The sequence below is a fragment of the Sarcophilus harrisii genome, chromosome 2, assembly GCF_902635505.1.
Source record: "Sarcophilus harrisii chromosome 2, mSarHar1.11, whole genome shotgun sequence".
In the NCBI taxonomy this organism is placed as follows: Eukaryota; Metazoa; Chordata; class Mammalia; order Dasyuromorphia; family Dasyuridae; genus Sarcophilus; species Sarcophilus harrisii.
Genome location: NC_045427.1, coordinates 316,123,930 through 316,151,473, shown reverse-complemented (window position 1 = coordinate 316,151,473; position 27,544 = coordinate 316,123,930). Strand labels below are relative to the sequence as shown.

At 33.4% G+C, this 27,544-nt stretch overlaps 1 protein-coding gene across 3 annotated transcripts in view; it reads right to left on the bottom strand.

The window, feature by feature from the left end:
* The window catches only part of DAAM1 (dishevelled associated activator of morphogenesis 1), a 201,860-nt gene that overhangs the window by 87,877 nt on the left and 86,439 nt on the right, over nt 1–27,544 (bottom strand). For all 3 annotated transcript variants that reach the window (XM_031952665.1, XM_031952666.1, XM_003759314.4), the window contains exon 3: nt 7,494–7,583. In XM_031952665.1, coding sequence (XP_031808525.1) covers nt 7,494–7,583 — 90 coding nt within the window. The remainder of the gene's footprint in view (nt 1–7,493; nt 7,584–27,544) is intronic.

Here is a 27,544-nt window from a genome sequence, read left to right as displayed (position 1 = left end):
TATATAGAAAGAGTTGGAGAAGGAAATGGCAAACCACTCCAGAATCTCTGCCAAAATAACTACAAAAATAACCCTAGGGACAGTGGATAGGACACTGGTCCTGAAGTCAGGAGGACCTGAGTTCAACTGTGACCTCAGATACTTAACTTTCTATCTACTACTATATATACTACTTATATACTACTATCTGAACAATTCACTTAATCATAATTGCCTTGACAAAAACAATACCATTATCACTAATGGGGGTCATGAAAAGTTGGATATAACTGAAAGACAATTGAACAACAGATAAAAGAGAAGCAAACATCTTATTGCTCTATTGCTTCGAATACCAATTTATTTCCTTATTATACAGATTCAACTTTAGCTTCCTGGATTAGGATTAAAAAAACCTCAGCAATAGTACTAGTCTGACCCAGATACTTAGTTGATAAATTTTATCTTTCAAAGATCTTTCTTACACTGAGCCAGTCTGTCAATCCCTTCCTAAAGTCTTTCTACAGGAAGTCACTTGGATATTGGGAACAATTGTCATACAGGATTTATCTCCTCTTCCATTCCCACTAACCAGCTGGTCTGTTTGGCAAGAGCATGGAAAACAGAATTAGTTCCTTTGTCTTTAATTCAATACTTTCACAAGTATTCCTTTAAATCTTGTTTCTGACAAAACTGCTTCCCTACCCCCTTTCACACAAGAGTGCCTCTTGACTCCAGCAGCTGAAAGAACATGTTTGGGACTGTTTGGGATACAATCTTAATCTCTCATCCAAAGTTACAGAGAGACTTCCTTTTTAGAAAGGGATCTGACTGAGAAGTTTGAAAAACCCAACAAAAGAGAAGACAGCAGATTAAAAAGTGAATGAACCTTTCCCTGGTCTTACTGGCTATCTCCCACTATCATTGCTGGCTGTGATTCCCTATGCAAATGCCTGCAAGTAAAACTGCTCTCAAGCTGTAAGCACTTTATGACAATCAAGACAGCTAATCTGTGGAAATGGTTGGAAAGGATTCTTGAAAATGGTTTAATTTAGCTGAGACCAAACATGAACTTGGCAGCAGAAAAGGGAAAAAAATCCAATTTTTGAAAGCACCCTCAAACAGATTCAAGTGAATATGTAGAGTTTCTTAACAGTTACATAGATATATGGTGGACAGAGTGTTGCTTGGGCCTGCAGTCAGGAAAACTTGAATTCAAATTTGACCTTACTAGCTAGTGATTCTGGATAAATCATATAATCTGTCTACCTCAGTTTCCTCAACTATAAAATGGGAATGATAATAACAACAACACATCCGTCACAGAAAAGTTATGAAGCTCAACAGTATTTAAGATATATAACTACATATGTATGCTATATTTAATTTATATGTGTATATAATACTTAACTTGTACATTAATTTAATATGTATAACATATAATTTGATTTACTTACTTGTGATATATTTAATTTCACTTAGTACCTGACATATAATAAGTGCTTAATACATGGTTATTCTCTTCCCTTCGCTTTCCATTGTTAATCCATTCAACTTTATAATATCTTCTATTCTGAAATCCTTTCCCACTGTTATCTCAGTTTATACCTTCTCACTAAATTTCAATCTTAAATTACTCCTGCTGTCTACTCCCTCAATTCCTATATATTGATCATCTGTGCTGGAAATCACAGAGTCACATTATTGACTAGGTTTGTTAACTGATATCAACTGAGGCTTTGCTTATAGTTGTTAGACAATTACTCTCTTGGGTTTTCTTTTAATCCACAGTACTTCTTCACTGTGCTTGGTGAACTTTTTCTTCTTTTTACTCCTATTTTCAGCCTCGATTCTAGGTTTAGGATTTGTGTGTTAGGATTAACACATTTGCATGGGGTAGTTTGGTTCTATCACCTCTAAAGTATGGACACTTTTGCCACTGCCAATTTAGATGAGATGGCTGGGTCCTACCCTCTGCTTCAATGCCTAGCTTCTGTTCAGTATCCAGATGGTACATTGCACATCTCTGTCCTCAATAGGATTCTATTTTCATCTCTTTCTATGATCCCCAATCTAGAGTTGGTTGCATTCCCTGCTGAAAGCTTTACAGAGCTCAGTGTGATGCTGGTTTCAAATCTCTTCACTCCATTATTCTTCTAGGACCCCATTTCTACATCTCCAGAACTGGCTGTCAGGTGCGAGGTTTGCCATCTTCTCCTATGAATCCCAGTAGTCTAAGTAGTTCACAGTCATATCTTATGTCCCTATGCAATGCTTTGTAAGGGGCTGTTAGTATCCTTACTTCTGTTTCAACAGGTCAAAAATTAAAATTTAGCTTCAGGTCTCCCATTACTAGTGCTTATGATGGCTTACAACTCTGCTCAAAGCATTACATAATTGGTTTAAGGTTCATTTGTAGGAGTTCGTCCAGATTTCTGTGGCTTAGTTCCCATCCCTACCTTGGCCAACCCTTTTGCCCATAGTCTTTTACTACCTTTTTTGTGGTTCCTCTTTCCACTTCTGCCTGGTTTACTTAACTTTAGATGCCTTGACCTTCTGCCCACCTCTGCTGGCTTCTGGATTTCTTTTTGTGCAGATCCAGACTGGACAGAGAAGTTTAATTCTGATCTTTTGGATTTTCTTTACTATTGGTCTTTTTAGGGTCAATCTGAGATATTTGCTGAGCTTTACATGAGACAATTTCTCTAGAACCCTCTACACATCACCATCTTAAATAAAAATCACATTGATAATGAGCAAATAGGGCTCAAAATACCTTTCATTGTTAGACAATTCATTGTTTGAAAAACTTTGGTTTAAAATCCAAGATTGTTAACAGATGCAGTTTCTGGCTTCAGGCTGGGAAAAAGCTTCCTTAAACAAAAGAGTATGTTGTGATTGGAAATTTTTTAAAAAGTGAATTACTTTTAAAGATAAGAACCACAAATATTTCCTTTTAAAAAAACAACTACAGTCATATAGACAGAACATTTTTTGGACCTCTCTAAGAAAGAAATGGTTATTGTACCATTCTCAAAGAGATCCAAAATGGCATCACTATGACAACATACAGGGTCAAGGTACAATGTTACAACTTTTTTTTTTATTATTATAACTTTTTATTTACAAAATATATACTGGGTAATTTTTCAACATTGATCCTTGCAAAACCTTCTGTCCCAACTTTTCCCCTCCTTCCCACCACACCCTCCCCTAGATGGCAGGTAGTCCAATACATGTTAAATATGTTAAAGTATATGTTAAATCCAAAATATGTACACATATTTATAAAATTATATTGCTGCACAAGAAAAATCAGATTTAGAAAAAAGGTAAAAATAACCTGACAAGGAAAACAAAAATGCAAGCAGACAATAGAAGGAATGGAAATGCTATGTTGTGGTCTATATTCATTTCCTAATGTTCCTTCGCTGGGTGTAGCTGGTTCTCTTCATTACTGAACAATTGGAACTGATTTGGATCATCTCATTGTTGAAGAGAGCCACGTCCATCAGAATTGATTCTCATATAGTATTGTTGTTGAAATGTATAATGATGTCCCGGTTCTGCTCATTTCACTTAGCATCAGTTCAGTTTGAGTCTTTCTCCAGGCCTCTCTGAAATCATGCTGCTGGTCATTTCTTACAAAACAATAATATTCTATAACATTCACATATTACAGTTTATTCAATTATTCTCCAATTGATGGGCATCCATTCAATTTCCAGTTTCTAGCCACTACAAAAAGGGCTGCCACAAATATTTTTTTTGCATATACGGGTCCCTTTCCCTTCTTTAAGATCTCTTTGGGATATAAGCCCAATAGTACAGTGTTATAATTTTTAAGAAAGTTATAATGTTGTCAGTGAACTCCCTATGAAAGATACCAGTTATCTATAAGTTCAAGTAATTTTCTGACTGCTTGCAACATTTTATCCTTGACCTGATAATTCTGGAATTTGGCTACAATATTCCTTGGGATTTTCATTTTGAGATCTTTTAAGAGGTGATTGGTGGATTCTTTCATATTTCATCTTCTGGTTCTAGGATAACAAGGCAGTTTTCATATTGATAATTTCTTGAAAATGGTGTCCAGGCTCTTTTTTTAACTCATGACTTTCAGGTAGCCCAATAATTGTCAAATTATCTTTCTGGGATGTATTTTCCAGATCAATTATTCCAATGAGGTATTTTAGATTTTCTTTTCTTTCTTTCTTTTTTTTTTTTCATTCTTTTCATTTTGTTTGATTCTTGGTATCTCAAAGAGACATTAGTTTCCACTCACCCAATTATACTATTTAAGGAATTGTTTTTTTTTTTTTTCAGTCAATTTTTATCCTTCCTTTTCAAAGCTACTGATTCTTTCTTGTAAAACTCTCATTTCTCCCCCCTAATTTTTCTTTTATCTCTCCTATTTGATTTTAAAATCCTTTCTGAATTTTTCCGAGAAAGCTTTTGGGGCTTGAGACCAATTCACGTTTCTCTTTGGGGCTTCACATGTAGGTATTTAGACACTGTTTTATTCCTCTAAGTTTGTGTTTTGATCTTCCCTATTGCCATAGTAGCTTTCCATGATTAGGACTTTTTTTTGTTTTTTGTTTTTTTGTGGATAAATTTTTAGTTTATTTTGTGGCTTTTAAAGTTGAGTTCTGAAACTGGGTCACAGAGGACATTTCCCAAATTTCTTGTGTTGGGGTCTAAGGGTTTGAAGTACTGGCAGTTTTATTTATCCATATAATTTCTGTTCACTTTTTTTTTTTTTTTTTAGAATTTTTGCTTATCACCAACACATTGTATGTTTTCCTTGGCGTTAGCTAATAACTTACTTCACATGTTCAGTATGTGTGAGAATTTCCATAATTCTCCAGTTCTTAATCTTAAAAGACTGAGAAATCTGTGATTTCATAAGTTTACCCACAAAATGAAATATTTACTTAATTCAACTTGCTTATGATAAGCTTGATTTGAAGGGTCTCTAAATTCATTATTTTCCAATTAGGAGGTTTTCTTTTTAGTATATGATTAATATAAGACTTGCAACTCTTTCTGACTTGAGACCATAGAACCACATTGGGGAAACAAATATCACAAGCTTCATGAGGAGCTCTAGTTAAGCATTCTCTATCCATCCTGGTTTGCTTCAAATACATCTAAATTATATATCATAAGGAATAGTTTATTTGTATTAATCTGAATGCTTTTAACCATAAATATCCTTTTAGTCAACCAGCTAACATCCATTTATAAGTGAGGCAGATCCATAAGCCTCATGTGACTCCCCAAAGGACTTAAATGACCTCTTTTATTGTCTTCCAAATCACATATCAAATCCAAGCTGATGGAATAAGGAGTTGCTGGATAGTAGGAATCTCTGCATTCCAAGATATCTAGTGAAAACTGGCTTCTTACCAGTAACACTGACTCATTTTTCAAGAGATGGAACTCAGTAGCTAGTGTCTGTATCCACTCTTTTTGCTAAAAAGTATCCCCCATCACCAACACATGAAATGGAATACTACAATGGGAAACTGTAAATGGGCAAGTTGAAAAATGGGCAACAGCTGTTGGGCTGAGGTCATTATCCTCCAGAGGCTGCTTTTTCTCACGTGAAGGTCAATAGTTTCCATGATTAACTTTCAATTATTGTCACGGGTGTAATTAAAAAAAAAATGGAAGAAGGAAATTTTCCCTTCTTTCAGTTATCTGCTCCTGTTTTCTGTCCTTTCCTATTACCTTGCCACGTCTTGACCTCAAACTTCATTCCATGTTGCCTTAAGTGTAAGGAAAAAAACCCATAGCATAGTGAATAGGAGATATTTTGTGCATACAATATAACTCAACAAGCATTATTAGCATATATGCAACAAGTTTTTAATAAACATAATGAAATTCTACTTTTAATAATGAAACTACTCAAATATTATATACCTCCCTCTTATTCTTGAAATTTATTTTTGATAATATCCATGGAACATCAAATTCATCAATTAAGGCAATCAATTCATTGAAATAGAATTGCTAAGTAATTGGATATGTATGATAAGAAGAACTGCCGCACATATAGTTAATAAGGGAAGGAGATCGGATTAAAATTTTATTGATTCAATGGTTTAGACAATTTAAAGATTCCAATTTGGTCTGACACTGTCAAGGAGTAAACAGAGACAGGAATGAGCAATACACCTTTAGTTCCATTTTTCAATTGCCAAAAGTCTTCAAACACATAGTTTTTAAATAAATTGTTTCAATTCAATTAAAATTGTGCTTTTTTACTTTTTGTTTTTATATTGAAAATATTTCTATATTAAAAATATTCTGCAAAGGTAAAAGGATATATAACCAAGAGAGAGGTAATAGTGTCACTTGACATAGTAAAATCCTAGAACTGGTAGGGTATTGTAACACTCCAGCAGTCTCTAAACTCTATCTTGCTAATTTTTTTTTTTTTTTTTTGGGTCACAGTTTTCCTAATTTGGTCTCTTTCAGATTCATTCTCCTAGATGAGGTCTTTTACATAGCAGGAGGTAGGAATGGTAGTTGAAGAGAATTGGCAGCCAAGATTAAGATTAATACCAGGAATAGGAAAATGGTGGGTGGGGAAGGAGGGGAAATATAGGTTGGAAAGAGGAAAGGAGAGAGACAAAGAAAAAAAGAGGGATTATTAAAAAAAAAAAAAAAAAAAAACTGTGTATATTTACATTTACAAAAGGTAGGCAAATCCACAGAGGTGTATAGAACTTTTTTTTGTTTGCTTGTTTTTTATTTTTTTAATAGAGGGAAGAAGTTGGAGGGACCATAAAGATCATCTAATTCAGGGATTTTTTAGCCAGGGTTCTCATGAATAGATTTCAAGGGATCTGTGAACTCAGATGGGGAAAAATATTTATATCTTTATTTTCATTAACCTCTCACTGAATGTTACCACTTCTTTTAATTATGACTTAAAAACAGCAATATTTTGAGGAGAGGTCCAGGCTTTATCAGACAACAATAAGGCCCATCACACATACAAAAAAGTTAAACATTCCTGTTTTACTTCAACCCCTTGTTTTATAGAGAATGAAACTGAAGTCAAGAGTAGCGAAATTATTTTCCCCCACTTCATACTTCAAAAGTTAAGGAGAAGATTCAGTCATTAGTCTGAGATCAGTAAAGGAAAACTGAAAAGAGAGAAGAGTACTATTATAATGGTATATTCATACAACTCAAATATGAGTAGGTGATATGTCAGATACTTTCATGAAATTTTAATATGAAGAACTGCTTCTGGTAAAGTGCTAAATGAAAGAGATTTAAGAATTCTAACTCATTTTATTTTTTCCCAATTACATATAAAAACAATTTTTAACATTTTAACATTTTCTTTAAATTTTGAGTTCCGAATTCTCTCTCTCCATTGTCTCTTCCATCCCTTCCAAGATGGTAAGCTATTTGATATTGGTTCTACATCTGCAATCATGCAAAACATATTTCTATATTAGTTGTCATATTTTAGAAACACATCCATCTCTTACCTTTTTCTTGCTGCAATATATTTGCCATTTTTTTTCTGCTGGAAGTGCAAACATGGCTTCTCTGTGTTTGTCTGTAAGGTCCAGTTCATCCTTTAAAAAAAGGACATGACAAATGGTCAAAATATTAAATTCCAAACCAAAAAATTTTAATACAATATCAATAATTTTCCATAAAACCAAACTTAAATACAGTAATTTAAATCTTGAAAAGAACTTTAGGTATGTATATCACTCAGATCACATAAAAACCATTTGAGGTATTATAGATACTATTTTCATCCCATAATATTGTTAAGGAATTTAGAAGTTAAATGACTTATCCAGGATAAATAATAAGTGTCAGATGTAGGTTTTGAACCCAGCTCTCTATCTAACACAAAAATCTAATATTCTTTTCATAATACTTCTTAAGAAAAAAGAACTTATCAAACATGTTTATTTCATTTTCATCCACAAAACTTTTATTAAGCTTATATTATAAACAAGGTACCAGAACACAAAGACAAAAATGAAATAGTTCTTGATCTGGAGTCAGGAAGATTTTGTATTCAAATATGGTCACAGACACAACAAGTGTGATTCTGGTTACCTTTTTGCCTCAGTTTCCTAATCTGTAAAAAGAAGATAACACCACCTACTGCCCATGGTTGTTATGAGGATTAAATGAGATAATAATTGTAAAGTGCTTAGCATACAAAATATAAATATGAATTATAATTACTTTTATGACACAAATTGTTCAAATTCTGCCTGAAAAGCTATATACATATATTCTATCTGAAAAAATACATATTTATATATTTGCATAATGCATACATATACCTAATATATACATATATTAGCAATTTTTAATTCAAAAAAGATGTTTTTCTAAACCTATTATGTATTAAAACCATCCACTGGAGTTTATGCCCTTAAAATGTGATAGAAGTTCCAAGACCAGAAAGTCATAGCAGCCTGCCTTGCTTACCACACTACTTTTCATATGGAGGTGAGGGGGACCTGACCTAGGAACTACTATATTTACTTTGTGTTTTCTATATTAGGGTTAATGAAACATCCCTTTGCTAACTAGTAAATGACCTGCAATTACAAGTGTAATTTCATCCTAACATCAAGCAAGAACTACCAAGATACTTGTCTGAATCAGATCTATCCCAATAGCATGAAAGAATTATGATCTAACATTAAATTAGGGCATTAGGTTTTGAACTTTTAAAAATCATACATTTTAATCAATTTTTAAAAATATGTTCTCCCCACATTTACTTCATTCTGAATGTATATGCATTAACTACTGTGTTAATCTATATATATATAACATTTCCATAGAAATCAAATTTTTTAAAAAATGCAATAAATATGAATTGGTATTTGGTCCTAGAGTTAACAGGGATTCAGTAGAATTTGCTGAATGGGGAATTATATCATCAGGACTGAGTTTTAGGAAAGCCATGTAGGCAGCTATGTGAAAGGCAGATTAAAAAGCAAAGACGCTTGAAGCAACTACTGTATCAGTTCAGACAAGAGGTGATTAAAAATACAGTGAAGGCTGGTGAATAGAGATGTAGAGAGATGGCAAAGATGGAGAGGTAGAAAATAACAAGATTTATCTGCTGACTAGATATGTAGGGAGGAGAGCAGACAGTAGAAGATAATGATGTGTTATAAACTTGGGTGGCCAAAACAAAGATACTAGTGTTCTTTGATATTAATAGGTAAGCTTAGAATAAGAATGAGTACCTGCTCACTCTTATGCAATTTATTCAGTCTTACCTAAAACAAAAAGATTTTTTTTGTTTGTTTTTTCAGAGATCTTGTCATAAAATGCATACCCAACTGTCTGAGCTACAGCTACAGCCATGAGGTAATCTGGAAGGCACATGTTCAGCAACTGTTTAAGGTCCCCAGATAGCAGTTTATAATCAGTCAAGGAACAAATATTTATCAAGCATCTTCCCTATTCCAGGAACAGATGTAAAGTGCTGAAGATACAAGTACCAAGGTTAAAATAATGTCTCCTTGAAATTACAATGAAGGAGATAAATACACATAAAAATATAAACAGCATAAACATAAACACATGCTAAAATGTATGATGTAGTAATTACAAAGTATTTTGGAAGAAAGGCATTAGGAAAGACTTCATACAGAAGAAGATGATGCTAGAGCATCCTTAAAGGCAAATTGGAAAGAAGAGACAGTCTTTCAGGAAATGTTATGCCTTTGCACAAATGATTCCACAATGGGAGGTAGGATGGAATGTAGAAGAAACAGACGGAAGAATGTTCAGGAAGCTGAAATTATTTTGAGGAAGTCTGAAAAAGATAGTTTAGGGCTAAGGTTATGTAGGATTTAAAAAATAAACAGTTTATATTTTAACTTAAAGGCAATAAGAAGCTATTGGAGGGTACTGAGAAGTGGAGAAATATGATCATATCTGCACTTTTGGAAAAGTATTTTGACACCACTGTGGACAATGAACAAAAATAAAAAGAGATTTGAGGCAGGAAAAACAATTAAAAGGATGTCGCAATGACTAAAGCAAGAAGTGATGATTGCCTGATCAAGATGGTAATTGTGTGAATCAAGAGAGAGGATTAGAGATGTAGTGAAGGTATAAATGAAAAGATTTGTCAACTGATTGTTTGTATGGGATAAAGGAGTTGAAGTAATCCTAGATAAAACTCTTAGTATAAATCTGGGAAACTAGAAGGATGGCGGTGCTTTGACAGAAATAAGAAAATTTGGAAGAAGGGAAGCTTGAGGAAGGTGGGATAAGAAGAAAATTCAGTTTGGGGCATATGTCTTCTTATGTCTGGTATCATCCCAGAAGTGGAGAGTTTGTTCAGTGAGGAGACAAAGATGGGGTAGGAGAGGGTATTGAGGGATAAGAGTTACTGTTTTGGAAATGTCTCACTGTTGGCCACTATTAAGAAAAGTGAGATTCTATCTTCCCATTTTCCAATTAATTGATGGAATCAGGCCATGGTCCTATTCAATAAACATGTATCAAGTTCCTACTATTTCAAGGTACTGTAGTAAGGGTTAAAAAAAAAAAAGGGCAAAAGACAGCCCTAACTTTGAGGAGTTCAAAATCTAACGAGGGAGACAAACAAAAACGTACAAACAAGTTATAGTTAGAAAAATAGGAAATAATTAACAGGAAAGATATTAGAATTAAAAGGATTAGGGGAAAATCTTCCTGTAGAAGCCAATACTTTGGAGGAAACTGTTTTGGAGAATATACACAATGATGGAACTATGAGTACTTTTAAGTACTCAAATAAATGTATCTGATTTCATAGGAAGAAGATTTTAGATGATTTCTTACAACCCCTGTTATCATTGAGTGTGAACAAAAGCAATGTAACTAGAATAAAAGCTACCAAATTGGGAAAAAAGGAATTGACAAAATTATATCATTAAAGCCATTGCCCAAGAGATAAGTAATTAAACAACATGAAAATCTCATGTAAATTCAAAACTTATATAATAGAAAATATAATTTATCCTTTGTAACTTCTATTCCTTATCTGGTAAAGAATTTACTTTATAACTATAGCTGTAAAAGTGAGATGAAGCTGTTCTAATTTGGTGGTCTTAGATTGCTTCTCTGCTGACTGAACTCTATTTTCTACTAAACTGTTTTTCAGCTCTTAGCAATTTTTCTCCAGTGAATTATATGTGTAATTTCAAAAAATCACTTAATTGTTAAATCTGATATTTAAAAATTAATCTGGTCCTTCTGGGTCATTTTCATACCTCTCTTCCTTCATTTCCTTCAAAATTATTCACTATAGGAATTATTTCTAAAAGACACTAAACCCCTTATAGTAATTTCTTTCTTGTTAGCACTAAACATCTAAGTTATTTTTTCCTCCACAGATTATGGCTAACCCATGAAAACTTATACTCTTTAACTACTTAAGACTTCATTTCTGTCAAGTATGCTTTGTAATTGAATTTGTGTTTTGGGTATGTTTTAGTAGGTAAACTCAAATATTCTATGTACATTCTGTAGTTGTACTTTGAGCAATTGTTTTTTTTTTTTTAACTGTTCTATTCTGTTCATTTCATTTTCATCTCTCTAGATTTGTTGTGCTAAACTGAATTGATCCTAGTTTCCTCACACAAGACTCCCTTTATCTCTACCTTTCCAGTTATTTTTCCCAGTCCCAGATCTTTGTTTTTACCTTGACTAATTTTTTTTTAACCCACTCCTGTCCCAGGACAGAGATGTTTACTATGGTCCTATCTTCATCCTCTAATGATAGTTTGAATCAATTTTTTCCCCCAGAAACATTAATTTAGTTCATTTTTCTCCTCTCAATCTTTACCCCTTTCACAATACTTTAGAATCTAATATCCCAATTATACTGGTCTCGTTTACTTGTTCTTTATTCTATGGCTTTCAGGTAAGGATAGGCTTTCTGAAAGACAAAAACCAAACAAAACCTTAACCACCTTTTCTGTTTCACAACTGTTTGTATGATTACAGACCTATATGTCTCCCATCTGGCTTGAAGGCTCTCAATTAATGGCACAAAGTGAAGTGAGAATTGGAACTTTGACTTCATGTTTCAAGATTTCTAAGTTGCTACCTGTTTATGTTGAGACCAGTGCCTCATTCCTCAATGACCTAATTGACCTTAATTTCCTTTTTTCTAGGGGCCCATATGTGGGCTTAAAGTGGAGATGGCTTCTGAGAAGAAGGAATACATTATAGAGAAAGTCTCTTATCTTTTCTTGCTCCGGTAAGGACCCATTTTTAAGGCCCTTTGCATTATTCCTCTCTGGGGAAACAAATATTCATCTTCCATATTATGCCATATTCCATTTAGCATATGACCCAATTCCTACTCTAATTACTGTAGCTCAATTCCTTAGTGCTCTTTCCTTTCTCTTTCAAATATCTTCAGGCAGGGTAAGAAACTAAAAAACATAAAATCTCACAGGTCTCTCTCTCTCCTCTCTCTACCTCCCTCTCTCCTTCCTTCCCTACCCACCCCCCCTCTCTTCCTCTCTCCCTCTCTCTGTTTCCCCCCTTGCTTTCCCAAAGCACTTTCCTCCATTTTCCTTTTTCCTATAAAAAAGTAGCAATTGCTCAAGAAATGTGGATTCCAGTCTTTAAAAATATAGAAATATTCATTCAATTCATCCCTTTCTATCCCTCCCCCAATTCTTTTGACCTCTTCACCCTGAAGTTTGACCACAGATGTTCTTTGTTCCTTCAAAAATGGGTTTTTAATAACTATGTCTTTGTAAATATGAAAACATTGATTCAATGGCTTAGTCTTTTGCTTGTAAAACAAAGAAAATTAGGAAGTTTTAAGTTAACACTCCTCATCTTCAACAAAGTTAGCTAACTAAAACATGCTGTGAGTCAGGAAAGTGTACACCTGGAGTAGCTTGAGTTAATTATGCCCTCAAGTAAACTGATCTGGGACACAGATTCAGGGCTTTTTGGACAAGAAGAACATAAGGATGATTTCTGTCCAGGAGTTCTTTAGACACCTCAGGAAAAATCATAGCTGTCTGCTTTTAACTTTCCTGCCCCTTTCCTTTAATCTGCTTATATTCTCCTGAACTGCTTTTGACTACCTTAGGAACTGCTTTTACCTAGGGATATTGAGTATATTTTTAGAAAAATGAATTTGGCCTTTGAATCCTTAGGCAAAATCATCCATTTGAATCAGATGTAAAACCAAGACCTAAACAATTATTATTATTATTATTTTTGTTTGTTTGTTTACCTACCTCTGCAACTCAGTTCTAATTTTGCTATTCTATCTGAGAATCTACTGTTTTGGAGAGATTCTCTATCATTTGCCCTAACTGCTCTGTTCTAATTTCTTTTTCCTTCTTTGTGTCTTTTGAGAAGAATTTTCATCTCTGTATCTTTTTTATTCTTTAAATTGGTCTTTGGAGCAATCTAGAAATTATAAATTTCACCCATTTCAAGGAATTGAGTAGCTCTAACAGTTTTCCTTTCTTCAGGATATTTTTTGGGGGGAGGAGGAATTTCTCTTCACCTGTAATTTTTATTCATTGCTATAAATCTATTAGAGTTTATGGGGGTTTTGTCACAATTTTTTTTCAAATTCCTTCTCTTTTTTTAATCATTTGTGTCAATAGCTTACCTTGTAAATTTATACCTAATTTGAGATAATAGAGGGGAACAGGACTTATCTATGATTTTTCCCTCAACATCTTGCCTGAAATCTACTTCCTTTCTCTTTTTAGGCTCACTATGGAGGTTTTTTAAGTCCTTTTTTTTTCCTGAGAAAAGTCTTCTTCCTAAACCATGTTCCAAATACCTTGGCTTCCCTGTTCAAGCTCCACAATGGCCTTAATCCATTAATTAAGTCACATATAGAAATAAAATCACTAGCAACCATACATGACCTTGAATACTAGAATTCTTGTCTGATAACCTACTTTAAAAAAACACTACTCAAACCAAAATTAGACATGCACATGTTTTAAATGATTAAATTTGGTTACATAAAATTGAGAGATATCTGATGATCAAAAATCGATGCATCTAGAATCAGAAGAAAAACTAATATAAATTGGAAAGAGGGTCTTTGTAACAAATATTGGTACAAGTGTAACTGAAGTGGTCTCTTTCTATTCTTGGGTACCTTTTCCCTTCACTAGTTCAAATCCTAATCTATTTTCTTGGACTCTAATTCTGTTTGTAACCCTTTATCCCCCATTCCAGGCTCCCACCCTAATATTTTCCTGCCCTAGCTGATTAATGTACTTTCCCAACAAACTGTGTATGCGTTCAACCCATTATATTGTTCAAATAAAAAGAATGAGATAGATGTCTCTTCCTCCTATCTTTGCCCTATGTGTTTGCACACTTTGCTTCTCTCACACCAAGATGAGAAATCATACCTTCCTCTACTTCCCGATTTCTTCCATAATCTTTTCCTTTTTCTTTTCCCTTTGTTTTTCTCTCAAAACCAGATCACAGAACAAAACTCTACCGATGCTTTGTGTTTGGTTTATTTAACCCTTAAACACCTTGGGAATCCAAACAAAAATTAAATCTGTCATTATCATATAGTCCCTTTACATTGCATATTTTTCCAAGATTTTTTTTTTTATTTTGACTCTTCTGTTTCTACTTCAATATTTCTCCTTAAGTTCAGCATTTTCATCAGGAAGGCTTAAAAGTTCTCTATTCTATTAAAGATCCATTTCTCTCTATTGCATTTTATTCAATATTGCAAAGATGTCAGAATAAAACATAGGTCTAGAAGCTCTAATTTTAAAATGACACTTTGTAAAATTTGAACACACTGCCTGCTTCACAATCACTTGGGGATTTCTTGTTTAGAGCAATATTTTTTGGACTTCTAAGATGGACTAGATAAGCCTGATTTGGTCTGCTATCACTATCAATATGATTAAGGGAGCTGTTATTATGCCCCACTATCTATTTCAATCTAAAATTTCTAACTCAGTCTCTTGATGTTCTATGCGAGTTCAGACCCAAGCTAATCTTCCCCCTGCCCTTACTCCTCTTTGTATTATCCTCGGTGCAAAAGAGGCCAAAGCATAATAAACCATTTACTATTTTAAGAAATGAAACAAATTTGCTCAACAAAAGAGATTCAGCAAGTAAGAAATAGCAGGACATTCAAAGGATATGAACAGACAATTCTCAGATGAAGAAATTGAAACTATTTCTAGTCATATAAAAAGATGCTCCAAGTCATTATTAATCAGAGAAATGCAAATTAAGACAACTCTAAGATACCACTACACACCTGTCAGATTGGCTAAGATGACAGGAAAAAATAATGATGATTGTTGGAGGGGATGCGGGAAAACTGGGACATTGATGCATTGTTGGTGGAGTTGTGAACGAATCCAACCATTTTGGAGAGTAGTTTGGAACTATGCTCAAAAAGTTATCAAACTGTGCATACCCTTTGATCCAGCAGTGTTACTACTGGGATTATATCCCAAAGAGATTATAAAGAAGGGAAAGGGACCTGTATGTGCACGAATGTTTGTGGCAGCCCTTTTTGTAGTGGCTAGAAACTGGAAACTGAATGGATGTCCATCAGTTGGAGAATGGCTGAATAAATTGTGGTATATGAAAATTATGGAATATTACTGTTCTGTAAGAAATGACCAACAGGATGATTTCAGAAAGGCCTGGAGAGACTTACACGAACTGATGCTGAGTGAAATGAGCAGGACCAGGAGATCATTATATACTTCAACAACAATACTAGATGATGACCAGTTCTGATGGATCAGGCCATCCTCAGCAACGAGATCAACCAAATCATTTCTAATGGAGCAGTAATGAACTGAACTAGCTATGCCCAGAAAAAGAACTCTGGGAGATGACTAAAAACCATTACATTGAGTTCCCAATCCCTATATTTATGCACACATGCATTTTTGATTTCCTTCACAAGCTAATTGTACAATAATTCAGAGCCTGATTCTTTTTGTACAGCAAAATAATGTTTTGGTCATGTATACTTATTGTGTATCTAAGTTCTATTTTAATATATTTAACATCTACTGGTCATCCTGCCATCTAGGGGAGGGGGTGGGGGGGCGGTAAGAGGTGAAAAATTGGAACAAGAGGTTTGGCAATTGTTAATGCTGTAAAGTTACCCATGTATATATCCTGTAAATAAAAGGCTATTAAATAAAAAAATAAATAAATAAATAAAGTGTTGAATAGAGTTTTTAAAAGGGGAGGAATAAAAAACATTTTACAAGAAAAAAAAAAAAAGAAATAGCAGGACATTTCAGAATGGTTTAAAATGAAACAAAATGTTAAAAGAAGGTATTATTCAGAGAAAATTAGGTCAGAAATCAAACCTCCTAACAAAATTTTTAAAAAGACAAAACAATACTGTACAGAAGTTAGAGGATGCAATTAAGATTCTCTTAAAAAAAATTAGAAACTTTGAAAAAGAAAGACAAATTTGGTATTTAGTAGAAGAGGGAAATGTTGCAAAGGAGAAGCAAAAGTTTTCAGCCCTAAAAGAATAAATGCATTCTTTACAAGTCAAATAGAAAAAAAAAACTTAGACAGAATACACATAGAAAAAACTTAAGTATATGAGTTCTTCTTTTCCAGAAGAACATATCCTATTTCCCTCCAAAAAAATCAGAATATAACATGGTAGGGATAATATACACAAACTGCCAATTTTGGACAGAGAGAAGAAAGTATTAATATATTAAAACTCCAAGTCATGAAGTAATAAAATCTCACAATTTCAATAACAACAAATTTTGCCAAGTAGCCAGGAAACAGACCTTCATAGATGAAGAAATTTCAGTTTAAATAACCCCAGATTTCTTTTTAGTCACCAGAAACAAGAAGAAAGGGAAACAATATATTCTAAAAGTCAAGAGAGCTCAAACTGAATGTTAAGTATTTGTCAATGAAATTGTTTGAGGTATTTCTACAAAAAATGAGGGACAAGGAACAGAGGGAATTTATACAATTATCAAGACAAAAAGGGGAGTGGATGAAATCTACAAATAAAATAGTAAAGAAATGGGATAAAGAAAAGAGATTAAATTTGACACCCTTGAAACTACTTCAGTGAGTAACATGGAGAGAATAAGAAGGAAAATAAAAAGTAAAGGGAAATTTAGGGAGAAGGATACCTCAAAATAATTTTACTGATAAAAAAAAGACGAAAATCAAATGACTAAAATAAAGAATGAAGGTACAATCACAAATGAAAAAAAGATTGCCAAATTGGCAGACATTGAAATAAAAATCTTAATCCAATCAAAGAAAACCAACTAACAATAAAATTATCAAAGTGGATAGAGGGGAAAACGCCAATGGATTTACAAGTCAAAATCTTAAAAACCAGTTACTACCCATGATATACCAATTATTCTCAAAGTTAAGACAATATTACTAAGCTCTGTTTGTGTGATTAATTATTAGGGAGAGACCAGACAAAGAAAAAGAAATGTAGACCAGTATTATTAACACTGATACAAAATTTAAAATAAAATCCTAACAAAAACTACAGTAATATATTCAAAAATATTCATGACTTCAATAATTATTAAGTACCTACAGTATACCAGGCACTGGAAATATAAAAAGGAAAAAGACAGTCTTGGCTCTCAAGAACTTTATAATTTAATGTGAGAAGGCAGTACTCAAAAGAAAGCTGAAAATAAAAGGAAAGCAGTAGGAGTGATCGGCATGGGACATGATGGAATTGACCAAGCAGACTCATTACTGGAGAGTGACAAGATTCCTTCAAAGTTCTGAGTCCTCTACAAAGGAAAGCTTTGGTGCTTATTGCTGCACCCTCCACTCCTTTCATTAGAGAGAAGAAACAACTGAGGATGCTGAGAAGTTGTTGAGCATCAAAAGATGAGTTAGTTTGCATGGTGATAAGATTTCAGGTGATTCTGAGCACAGTTAGTTTAATCAGAGATGTGAGAATGTTTCAACATTGGGAAATATGTAATTCACATTAAAAACAAAAATACCTTAAATCACAGGATCAATAAATACAGAAAAAGCATTTGAGAACATACACCACAGATTTATTTGACTAAAAAAAAAAATCCAAATTGATGGTTTTCTGTGGATTTACTTTGTATCTTGCTACTTCTGAAACTATTAATTCTCTCAATTAGTTTCTTTGATGATTCTCTGGGTTTTTCCTAAGAAAAATAATCATATTAAACACAATTAGGGATTATCATTTTATTGTGCCTTTATTTTTCTCTTGTCTTATCATTAGGAATTTTAGAACTGTCAAATAATAGCATGGAGAATAATTATCCTTGTTTAATTCCTTTTTTTTTTTAAAGCTTATGTGATTTCCCCATTACAATAATATTAGCTTTTAGTTTTAGAGATATGCTTATTATCATATTAAACAATGGTCTATTTGTGTCCAGGATTTTTAAAGTTTTTATATAACACAGGACTTTGTACTAGACTCCACAGTGATGGAACACAATCCATGTTAAGATAAAATACAGCTCTACAAACACTAGTTAAAAATGTGACCCCATTGTGAAATTTGTACACATTCTATGCTTCACAATCATTTGTCCGAGAAATCTAAGTGAGGAGTTATAGGCAGTTTCCATGTTGCCATGACTGTATAGTAGTGTCAAGTTCAAAATAAAATGGGGGCCACTAAACTGTATGTGAGGATCTCTGTGGACTACATATTGACTTAGTTTTAAAATATATTGTCTGTTACATTGTATTTTATTTTTTAATGTTTTCCAGTTATAACATGGTTTAGTCTGCACTCTATTTATTATCTGTTTTACAATAGTCAAATTTATGTTAAAAACAAAATAAAATCATCTCTTCTAAAGAAGTGGGATTAAAGGGAAGGATGTTTGCAAACTGTATGGTGACAAGGACAGCACACAATTCTCCTTTGATTACTGCCAAATATGTTGGTTTTCTGTCAGAGTACTTCAAAATAAGTGTTTGTGCTCAAAAAAAAAAAAAAGTGGCATTTTTTTTAGTGATAAAATGAAGCAAATTCATTTTAAAACAAAAATTTCTCCCCCAAACTTGAAATTTTAACATTTTTGAAATATTGAATATTCTAAATCACTGATCTCTTAACTTTTGATGATAAACTCTTATCATTAAAGAAATTTTAAGGATGCATTTCCATTCTATGTTTATTTATTTATAAATTACACACATGTACTATTAGCCAACAGGCAGCCATGGCAGTAGATGAAGAATGGGACTCAAACCTAGCAAGACTTGGGTTTTCTAAAGAACACTGGGAAATGAATGTAAACTGTTTGCATTTTTGTTTTCCTTCCCGGTTATTTTTAACTTCTGAATCCAATTCTTCCTGTGCAACAAGAGAACTGTTCAGTTCTGCACACATACATTGTATCTAGGATATACTGTGACATGTTTAGCATGTATAGGACTGCTTGCCATCTCGAGGAGGTGATGGACGGAGGGAGGGATAAAGTCAGAACAGAAGTGAGTGCAAGGGATAATGTTGTAAAGAAATATTTTTCAAAAGAAAAAAAAGGCTTGGGTTTTATTTTATGACATAATGATTGTATGACTTTGGACAAGTCATTTTAACCTTTTAAATCTAGACAATTCTCTAAGACTGTAAAGTTGCAGAGAAGTTGCTGATTGAAGCAGTAGAAGAGGTTTCTCCATCCAAGAGATCCCTAAATCAATGAAATTCTAGGTCTAGTTCCTATCCCTAATCTACTATTCCATTAATATATTATATACATTATAAAATATCCTCACAAGCAGAAATTTTAAAGGGATTAGAGAAACATGAAATAAATATTTTAAATATATATATTTTTTATTAATGATACAAAAACCTTTTTACTAATAAGAACAATTTAACTGAATATGCTTCATTTGGGGTAAGGGGAAATCTCAGGGATAAGTTAGACTTGACAATATAACATAACAATGCTAACAAGCAACTAATTATTTAATTAAATTACTTAACTAGCCAAGCATGAGAATTTCTTTTAAACATACAATCAAATAATAGATAACTATCAATGAATATATAGGGTCTTAGTTTTTTTTTTTTTTTAAGGAGTTCTTTATAAGTATATAATGACTATACTGCAATAAGCCAAAATAATTCTCTTCTTAACTCAGCAATTTTTATTATAAACCCTTTTTACCTGGAACTGCTTACTGGATGGAATCAGTTTTTAATTTTCCATTCATGCTTGGATGCATTAACTGTGTTTTTTATGAGTGTGAGGAACAAGCATAGCCAGTTTAGCTGGACTGCAGAGAACAGGAAGAAGTAATATATAAGGCTGTAGAACTAGGCTGGGGAAAGGCTGTAAAGTTAAGCAGAGAAGTTTATATTTGATAAATATAACCACTTAAGCTTATTGAGTAGCAAAGTGGCATTGCTATACCTATGTTTTTGTTGTTGTTATTCATTCACCTCTTGCTTTGGGCTCAGGCACTTTAGAGACCCTATTTCCTAAAAAGATCAATGATAAGTCCTCAAATACATTCTCTGATTAAGAGAGAATATGACTGAATTTTAGAAAATTTTAAAATGACATATTGGATGCTTCCTGATTTTGAAAAAGTCAATCTTAAAATAAAATATAAGAAAGAAATGATCTGCTTACTAATCATTTGACAAAATGGAAAAATTCTCATTTTTGAAGACCTAAATCAATTTAATCCCAGCTATGTGCTAAGCCCCAGGGATACAAAGCCTGGGAAGATACTGTTTTTTCCTTCAAGGACAATCCTTGTCCTCACAATGTAAATACTCAAATGAGACTACAACTAATCACTTCACAAATGTTTAAGTATTATCTAAGTACAGTTATTCTGTTTGTTATTGTTGGACACCCATGTAATCTTTCTTTTGACAGAATGGTACCTATATAAGCACGAGCAGTCTCAGAGGAATTTAATACCTTGAGTCTAGTTATCTTAAGCCCTGGACAAAAATGAAGTGATACAAATGGAAGAGAAAGTGTTGTTAGATTTGAAAAGCAAGAATGCAAGATATATGACATAAACAAATGAGGAGAATGTTCTAACTAATTAGGTACTATTGAGATGTTGAGATGAGAATTGACATTTTTCCACACAACAGCAAAAAACTATTTGCATGCATTATTAGAAGTCAGCAGATGCTGTATAATAATGCTGTATAATATGATATAGAACATTTTCTATTCATAGCAAGGGATTAGAAAACTGAAAACTTTGTCTACTGAGAACTTATAAGAATAACAGTGAATTAGAGAAAAAAGTAAAGTAGCTATTCTTGAAATCAGAAAGAACAAAAATCAAATAGTTTTATGTATACACTTTTATTTATATATGACCAAGTGTTGGATTTTTGATTCTGAAGTGAACCAACAAAAAGACTGACTTTAAAAATTTTAATCCTATGTAAGCATTGTATTTTTTTTCCAACATGCTTAGTCACTATGCAAAAATGCCATGGCATTACTCACCACCAGTTATAGGCATATATAGGCAACTATAGAATATTGAGCCTAAAATTAGAAAGACCTGAATTCAAATCTGGTTTCAGATAGTTACAAGCTGTGTGACCTGGACAAGTCACTCAATTTATTTACCTCAGTTTCCTCAACTATAAAATGGAGATAATAGCACTTGCCTCCCAGGGTTATCGTGAAGATCAAATGAGTTACTATTTGTAAAGTCTCTAACTTACAGTAGATACTATTTAAATGTTATTGTTATTGTGTGGCAACATTCTATATTACACTGGGTAGATTCTTGGCATTTTTTTTTTTTTTTTTGTCTCCTTAACTCACTCAGGCTGGAAAATGCTCCCAGTCTCCCTACTAATTGGAATAGAACCTTTGATCTGATTCCTTGCCAATACAAGTCACTTTGTACCTCTTATACAACTTCTTGGTCCTTACTCCCAGGGGCTCCTCATATTTGTGTTGAACTTAGTGTGGACATTTTTTCAGCTTAGATCACTGCAGCTCACTAAAACTCCCAAGCTCTAATAGTCCATCAACTTTAGCCTTTCCAGTACCAAGATTTATAGGAATGTGCCACCATTCCTGCCCAATGTGTTTTTAACAAAACTAAAATTAATGAGAATTTCCAGAAGCACTAATGGAAATTATTTTTGATTACTGCCAGTAGGAGGCAATGGATCACAGTGACACAATATTTGCATTTGAAATTGTATAACTTTCTTTCATAGCCTGGTCTTACTTCTTGCTATTATTAAAAAAGGAAGGATTGTATATTTAGAGATTGGAAAGGACCTCAGAGACCAGCTACTCCAATCTTCTCATTTTACAGATGAGGAAAGTTTGTTCATCTGTGAAATGAGTGGGTTGGAGTAGATGGTCTCTGAGGTCCTTTCCAAATTCTAAATCTATGATCCCATGTTTTATATAGTTAGACATCTTCTCCCCAAACTGATTGGAAGGAAATGCAAGCTATAGCCAGTTGACACAGTCATTACAAAATTTGCAGGCTTTGGATTTAGATTTGCTTTCTTCACTCTTTAGACTGTTATCTTGCTCTCTTGACCCTTACCTTACTAGCATATCAAAACTATCTACTGTGCATACAAATAAGCTGTTTCCCATGTCTGGAACTCATTCTCTTGTCATTTTTGCCTTCAAGATATAGCTCAGGTGCTACCTCCAGGGAGAAGGCTTCCCACATGCCTCCTTAATCATAGAATCAGGATCACTTCCTCCTCCAAAGAGCATGTTTTCCTTTATCTCTCTATCTTGTATTCCACAATCTGTGTAACCTGTGTAATACTTCTGATCCATAGTGGATTGTGCTTTTTTAAAAAATTGTTTTTACAATATCAAAAGGGTCCTTTCTTTGCACATAGTAAATATTAATATCAGCTAGGTGACATCGTGGGCAGCAGGTTTCACATGCATACAATGAAGTCAATGCAATACAACAACTCAATATACCTTTAGCAGCTGGATGGCACAGACCTAAAGTAACAGGCCTAAACTCAGAAAGACTTATTTTCTTGAGTTCAAATCTAGCCTCAAATACTTACGTACAAGATATTTAATCCTGAGCAAGTTACTTAACCCTGTTTACCTTAGTTTTATCATCTATAAAACGTGCTGAAAGAGAAATTGATGAGTCATTCCAGTACTTTTATCAAGGAAACACTAAACTAGGTCACAAAAAGTAGGACAGGACTGAGAAAATGACAGAACAACAAAAGATGGCATGGCGGATAGAATGCTGCACTTGGACTCAAAGAAGACCACTTTGGTTCAGCCTCAAACATTGGCACTATAACACTGGGCAAGGCATTTAACCTCTCTCTACCTATTTTCTCATCTGTAGTATGGGGGTAATAATAGCACCTGACTTCTAGAGTTGTTGTAAACATTAAAAAAAGATAATATTTTGAAAGTACTTTGTAAGCATTAAAATAAATACTATTTTTAGTAGTAGTGATAGTAACATTTACTGAATTATATTAAAAGGACACTTGAGAAAGTAACGTGCTCTAGAGCTGAGAGCATTCTCCAATGCAAATTCTATTTTGACCAAAAGACCAGACCACAGTTTTCACAGGATCCTAGAATTTTAGATTTGCAGGGGACTTTACAGCTTTATCTATCCCCTTTCCCAATTGAGTTTTGCAGATAAGGAAAATAAAATCCAGAGAGGAAAAATGACCTGATTAGGGAGTAAAAAGGGTAAAGCCAGAGTTTGAACTTGTCATTATTTTCCATGTGTAAAAGGTTGTTGGAGGTCAATGGCTGCTGGTTGGTAGAAAATCACTATCATTCTCTTCAGTCCCTCAAAGAGCTGCCCTAACTTTTTGATCGACAGTCAGGCTAGCTCTCCTAATCTAATAGAGAAGAAGAACAGAAGCCCTCATCATCACATACCAGAGAAGAGGGCAAGCCTAGGGCAGTCATGTAGGGAAATCTGCAGCTTCCCAGAAACTGGGAGGGAGCATGCCAGCCATGTGCCCTACAGACCTGGGCTCTAGAACTATGGCTATGTGAGCCAGCCATATGTTGGAATTACAAGTGAGTGGTTAAGAAGTTCAAAGAGTTGGGACTAAGGCTGGAGAGTCTAACATACTCTTCCTTCCTCTTCTACCTTTTCTACACATGAGAATCTAAGAGGTTGTTTATCTTTTTTTTTTAAACAGATATATTAAGGCAAATGGAATTAACCATTATATTAGTCAGTCAACAAGGATTTAGTTAACATTTGCTTTGCAGTATATTCTGGGGCTAGAAATAAAAGAACACATCCTCCTATCAAAGAGTTCATATTCTAATGGAGGATATATCATATAATGACATGTGTGATGTATATCAATTTCTATTTAGAATTTAAATTTGATCCTTGAGGTAATAAGACTCTGAAATTTATTAATTATTTGTTGAACATTAATTACTAATAATAAATGTTCAGTTATATATCCAACCAATCTCTTTTTTTCAAACAGTGAAATGTTCATATTTGTTGATCTCTAGGTTCATAAGAAAAATGCATAAGGAAAGTTTTCCTTTGGACAGCAGTGAGCCTCTTTTAAGTCTAGATCCATTAAAGTCATCTTCTTTTTGTGAAGGGGATAGGATAGGTATATACAACTATGAAAAGAAGAAAATTACTTGCTTGGGGTCCAACAAACTTACTGTTGGACCCTAAGCAAATCATTTACTTTTTCTTGCCCAAGGTAACACTGAGACTGTAATGCAAAGAACGTACTGCCCTGCATTGAGAAAGGGAGTTTACTCACCTGTTACTTCCTTATACAAATGAAATCACAGTTTTCTAAAGATTGCAAAAAATGTTTTCAAAGATAACAAAAATCTCATTAAAAGGTCACTACTTATCTTTCATTCGCTAATCTTTATGTTCAGCAATTTTTATTTTCTGTCCATAAATGATATCTTGGCAAAGGAGCCCAGCAAACCTAGAGCAGCATGAACTCATCAGTGTTTATTAGAAACTAACCCAAAGCATAAATCCTTCAGATAGGAGGTACAGTAGGACCATCATTCTTTATGAAAGCCAACACATAAGTATGAATTGTCAGGATAATGAAAAGTACTATCAATTCTAATGATTACACTTAAAATCTCTTAATGTTTATTGACTTTCTGAAACTTCGTATCTAACTAATTCCTAGCCTTCTCCAAAACTAAGAAATGCCAACCTTTTCCAGAAAACAATGAATAGATTTGTCTCTAAGCTTTTGGACATATGGTTTCATTTATTGTTTAAGTACTGCTTTTTGTGAAGAAACAAACAGCTAGCAGCTGTAAGCTAATCAGTGGACTTACTGAGCACTGATCAGGAGAAATAAAAAGTAATTTCTTAGGGAATAGTCATCCCTCAAAAGGACAAAGCTCTCCCACAATAAGACAGCAAACCAGAACTAACTTTAGCTAGAAACAGGACTCATGATACTAATAAATGTATTTTAATTATTTTTAAAATGAAATTATGCTATTAAGGATGGGTGGGGTAAGAAAATTTAGATTAATGAGGGAAATGCTCAAAGATGATTTACAGCCTAATCAATCACTTTAATACTTTAATCCATTTACAATCACACTGGTATAACTATACTTAACATTGTTTTAAGAGAGGAATGGGGATTGGCCCTATGATTTCATTGGTGCAGGGATCTTTGAGATGAGGAAATTTTACCAGTGGGAGTCTCTTAGGTTATTGAGAAATGCCTAAACAAAGATCATATAGCAGGGATGTGCTGGAGGCAAGCCTTAAGCCTCAGTCTTCCTTGAACCTAGGCCAATTAAAAATGATTTTCTTTGAAAAGTAGTGCTATTACTAATGGCCAACTTTTACACAGAGCTTTAAAATTTACAAAGCACTTTACATGTTAGCTCATTTTGATCTTTACAAGAATACTGTAATATAGGTGATATTATTATCCCCATCAGGCTGAGGATAAAGTGAATAATTTGTCCAGGGTCACAGAGGAGAATCTGAACTCAGCTATTCCTGACAGAAGTCCAATGCTTTTTCACCACAACCAATATTAAATTAATGTTCAAAGGCTTTATTTTGAAGAGCCATGAATAGTGGTTTTTTTTTTAAACTTATCTCATTAAACATTTCTAACCATTAAAAAAACTTTAAAATTAATGTTTTTGAGATAAACATCCTGGTGAAGTTATAGAAATGAAATTACACAGATCTTTTAATAACTATATTAAAAATTCATGCAGATATTATATCTGTGCATTTTGTACATAATAGCTTGAGCACTCTAAATTAAATAATTATTTTTTGAAAGACAGAAAGTCAAAATATAACTTACTTGCATAGGCCAGATAAAAACCAGGGAAAAGAGAGCCAAACTATACTTGAAAATGCATATTAAGTCCCAAATGACTTTGCTTTTTTATATCTCTGGGCAAACACTTGTGTATTTTTTAAAGTACACATTTATGATTAGGTTGCCAAAGATATAAATTTTATTATATAAACTAAATAATTACATTTATATTATAGCTGCATTCTCTCTGGGTGCCAGCTCTAAATGGTCAACAGAATGCTAAAAAGACTACCTCAAAAATTTTAACTGATTATATAAAAATTACATTCAGAAAAGAGTCATAATTTCTTATCACCACAATCATTTCACAGTTGACATTATGGCATTCTCACTTCCAAAATATTTTATATTCCTTTTCTTACTCCAACTGTCTTAATCTAATATATAATCTAATAATAATATAAGGAGGTAAAAACAATAAGGCAAATGTATTAAGAAAAAGCATCTACTTCTGTGAGCAGTAACTAAGGTCAACAGTTCATAAACCAAGAAAAAAGTAAACTCAACCATAGAGAGCTCTCCATCTTAAGTACTTTGCTGGGAAATCCATGAGGAAAAAAAAAAAAAACTTTTGGAGCTTCATTTATATTGTAATGTGTTTCTATGGATTTTAAAAACACAGGAGGTCGTTCTGTCCAACTCTTGGCTTCTACTTCACACAATCACAATTTTAGATTTGGAAAGAACTTCAGTGGCCATGCAATACAACCTATGCCCAAAGGGATTATCCTCTATAACATAGGCTACAAGTAATTGGCTAGCTTCTGATCAAAGGAAGGGAACTCACCATCTCTAGAGGCATCCCATTCTGCTTTCTGACAACTTATTTTCAGAAATTTTATTGTAAGTGTATATGTGTGTGTATAGACACACACACACACACACACACACACACACACACACACACATTCTCTCTCTATTTGTCTGCCTCTTTGTAACTTTCAGCCAGTATTACCTATTCTACATCCTGGGACAAAACACAACACTTTTAATCCCTTATTTCATACAACAAACTTTCAAATGCTTAAAAACTGCTACAAAGTTATCCCCTCAATCTTCTCTTGCTAGTTCACCCCCAGTTCTTCAAACTCTTTTTATATAACAGTTTCAAGACTCTTCATCATTTTTGTTACCTTCTTCTTGAAGCTCTCTAGTTTTTTAAGGATTTTTAAGGAATGAGAAAGAAAATGTTTAACAACCAGC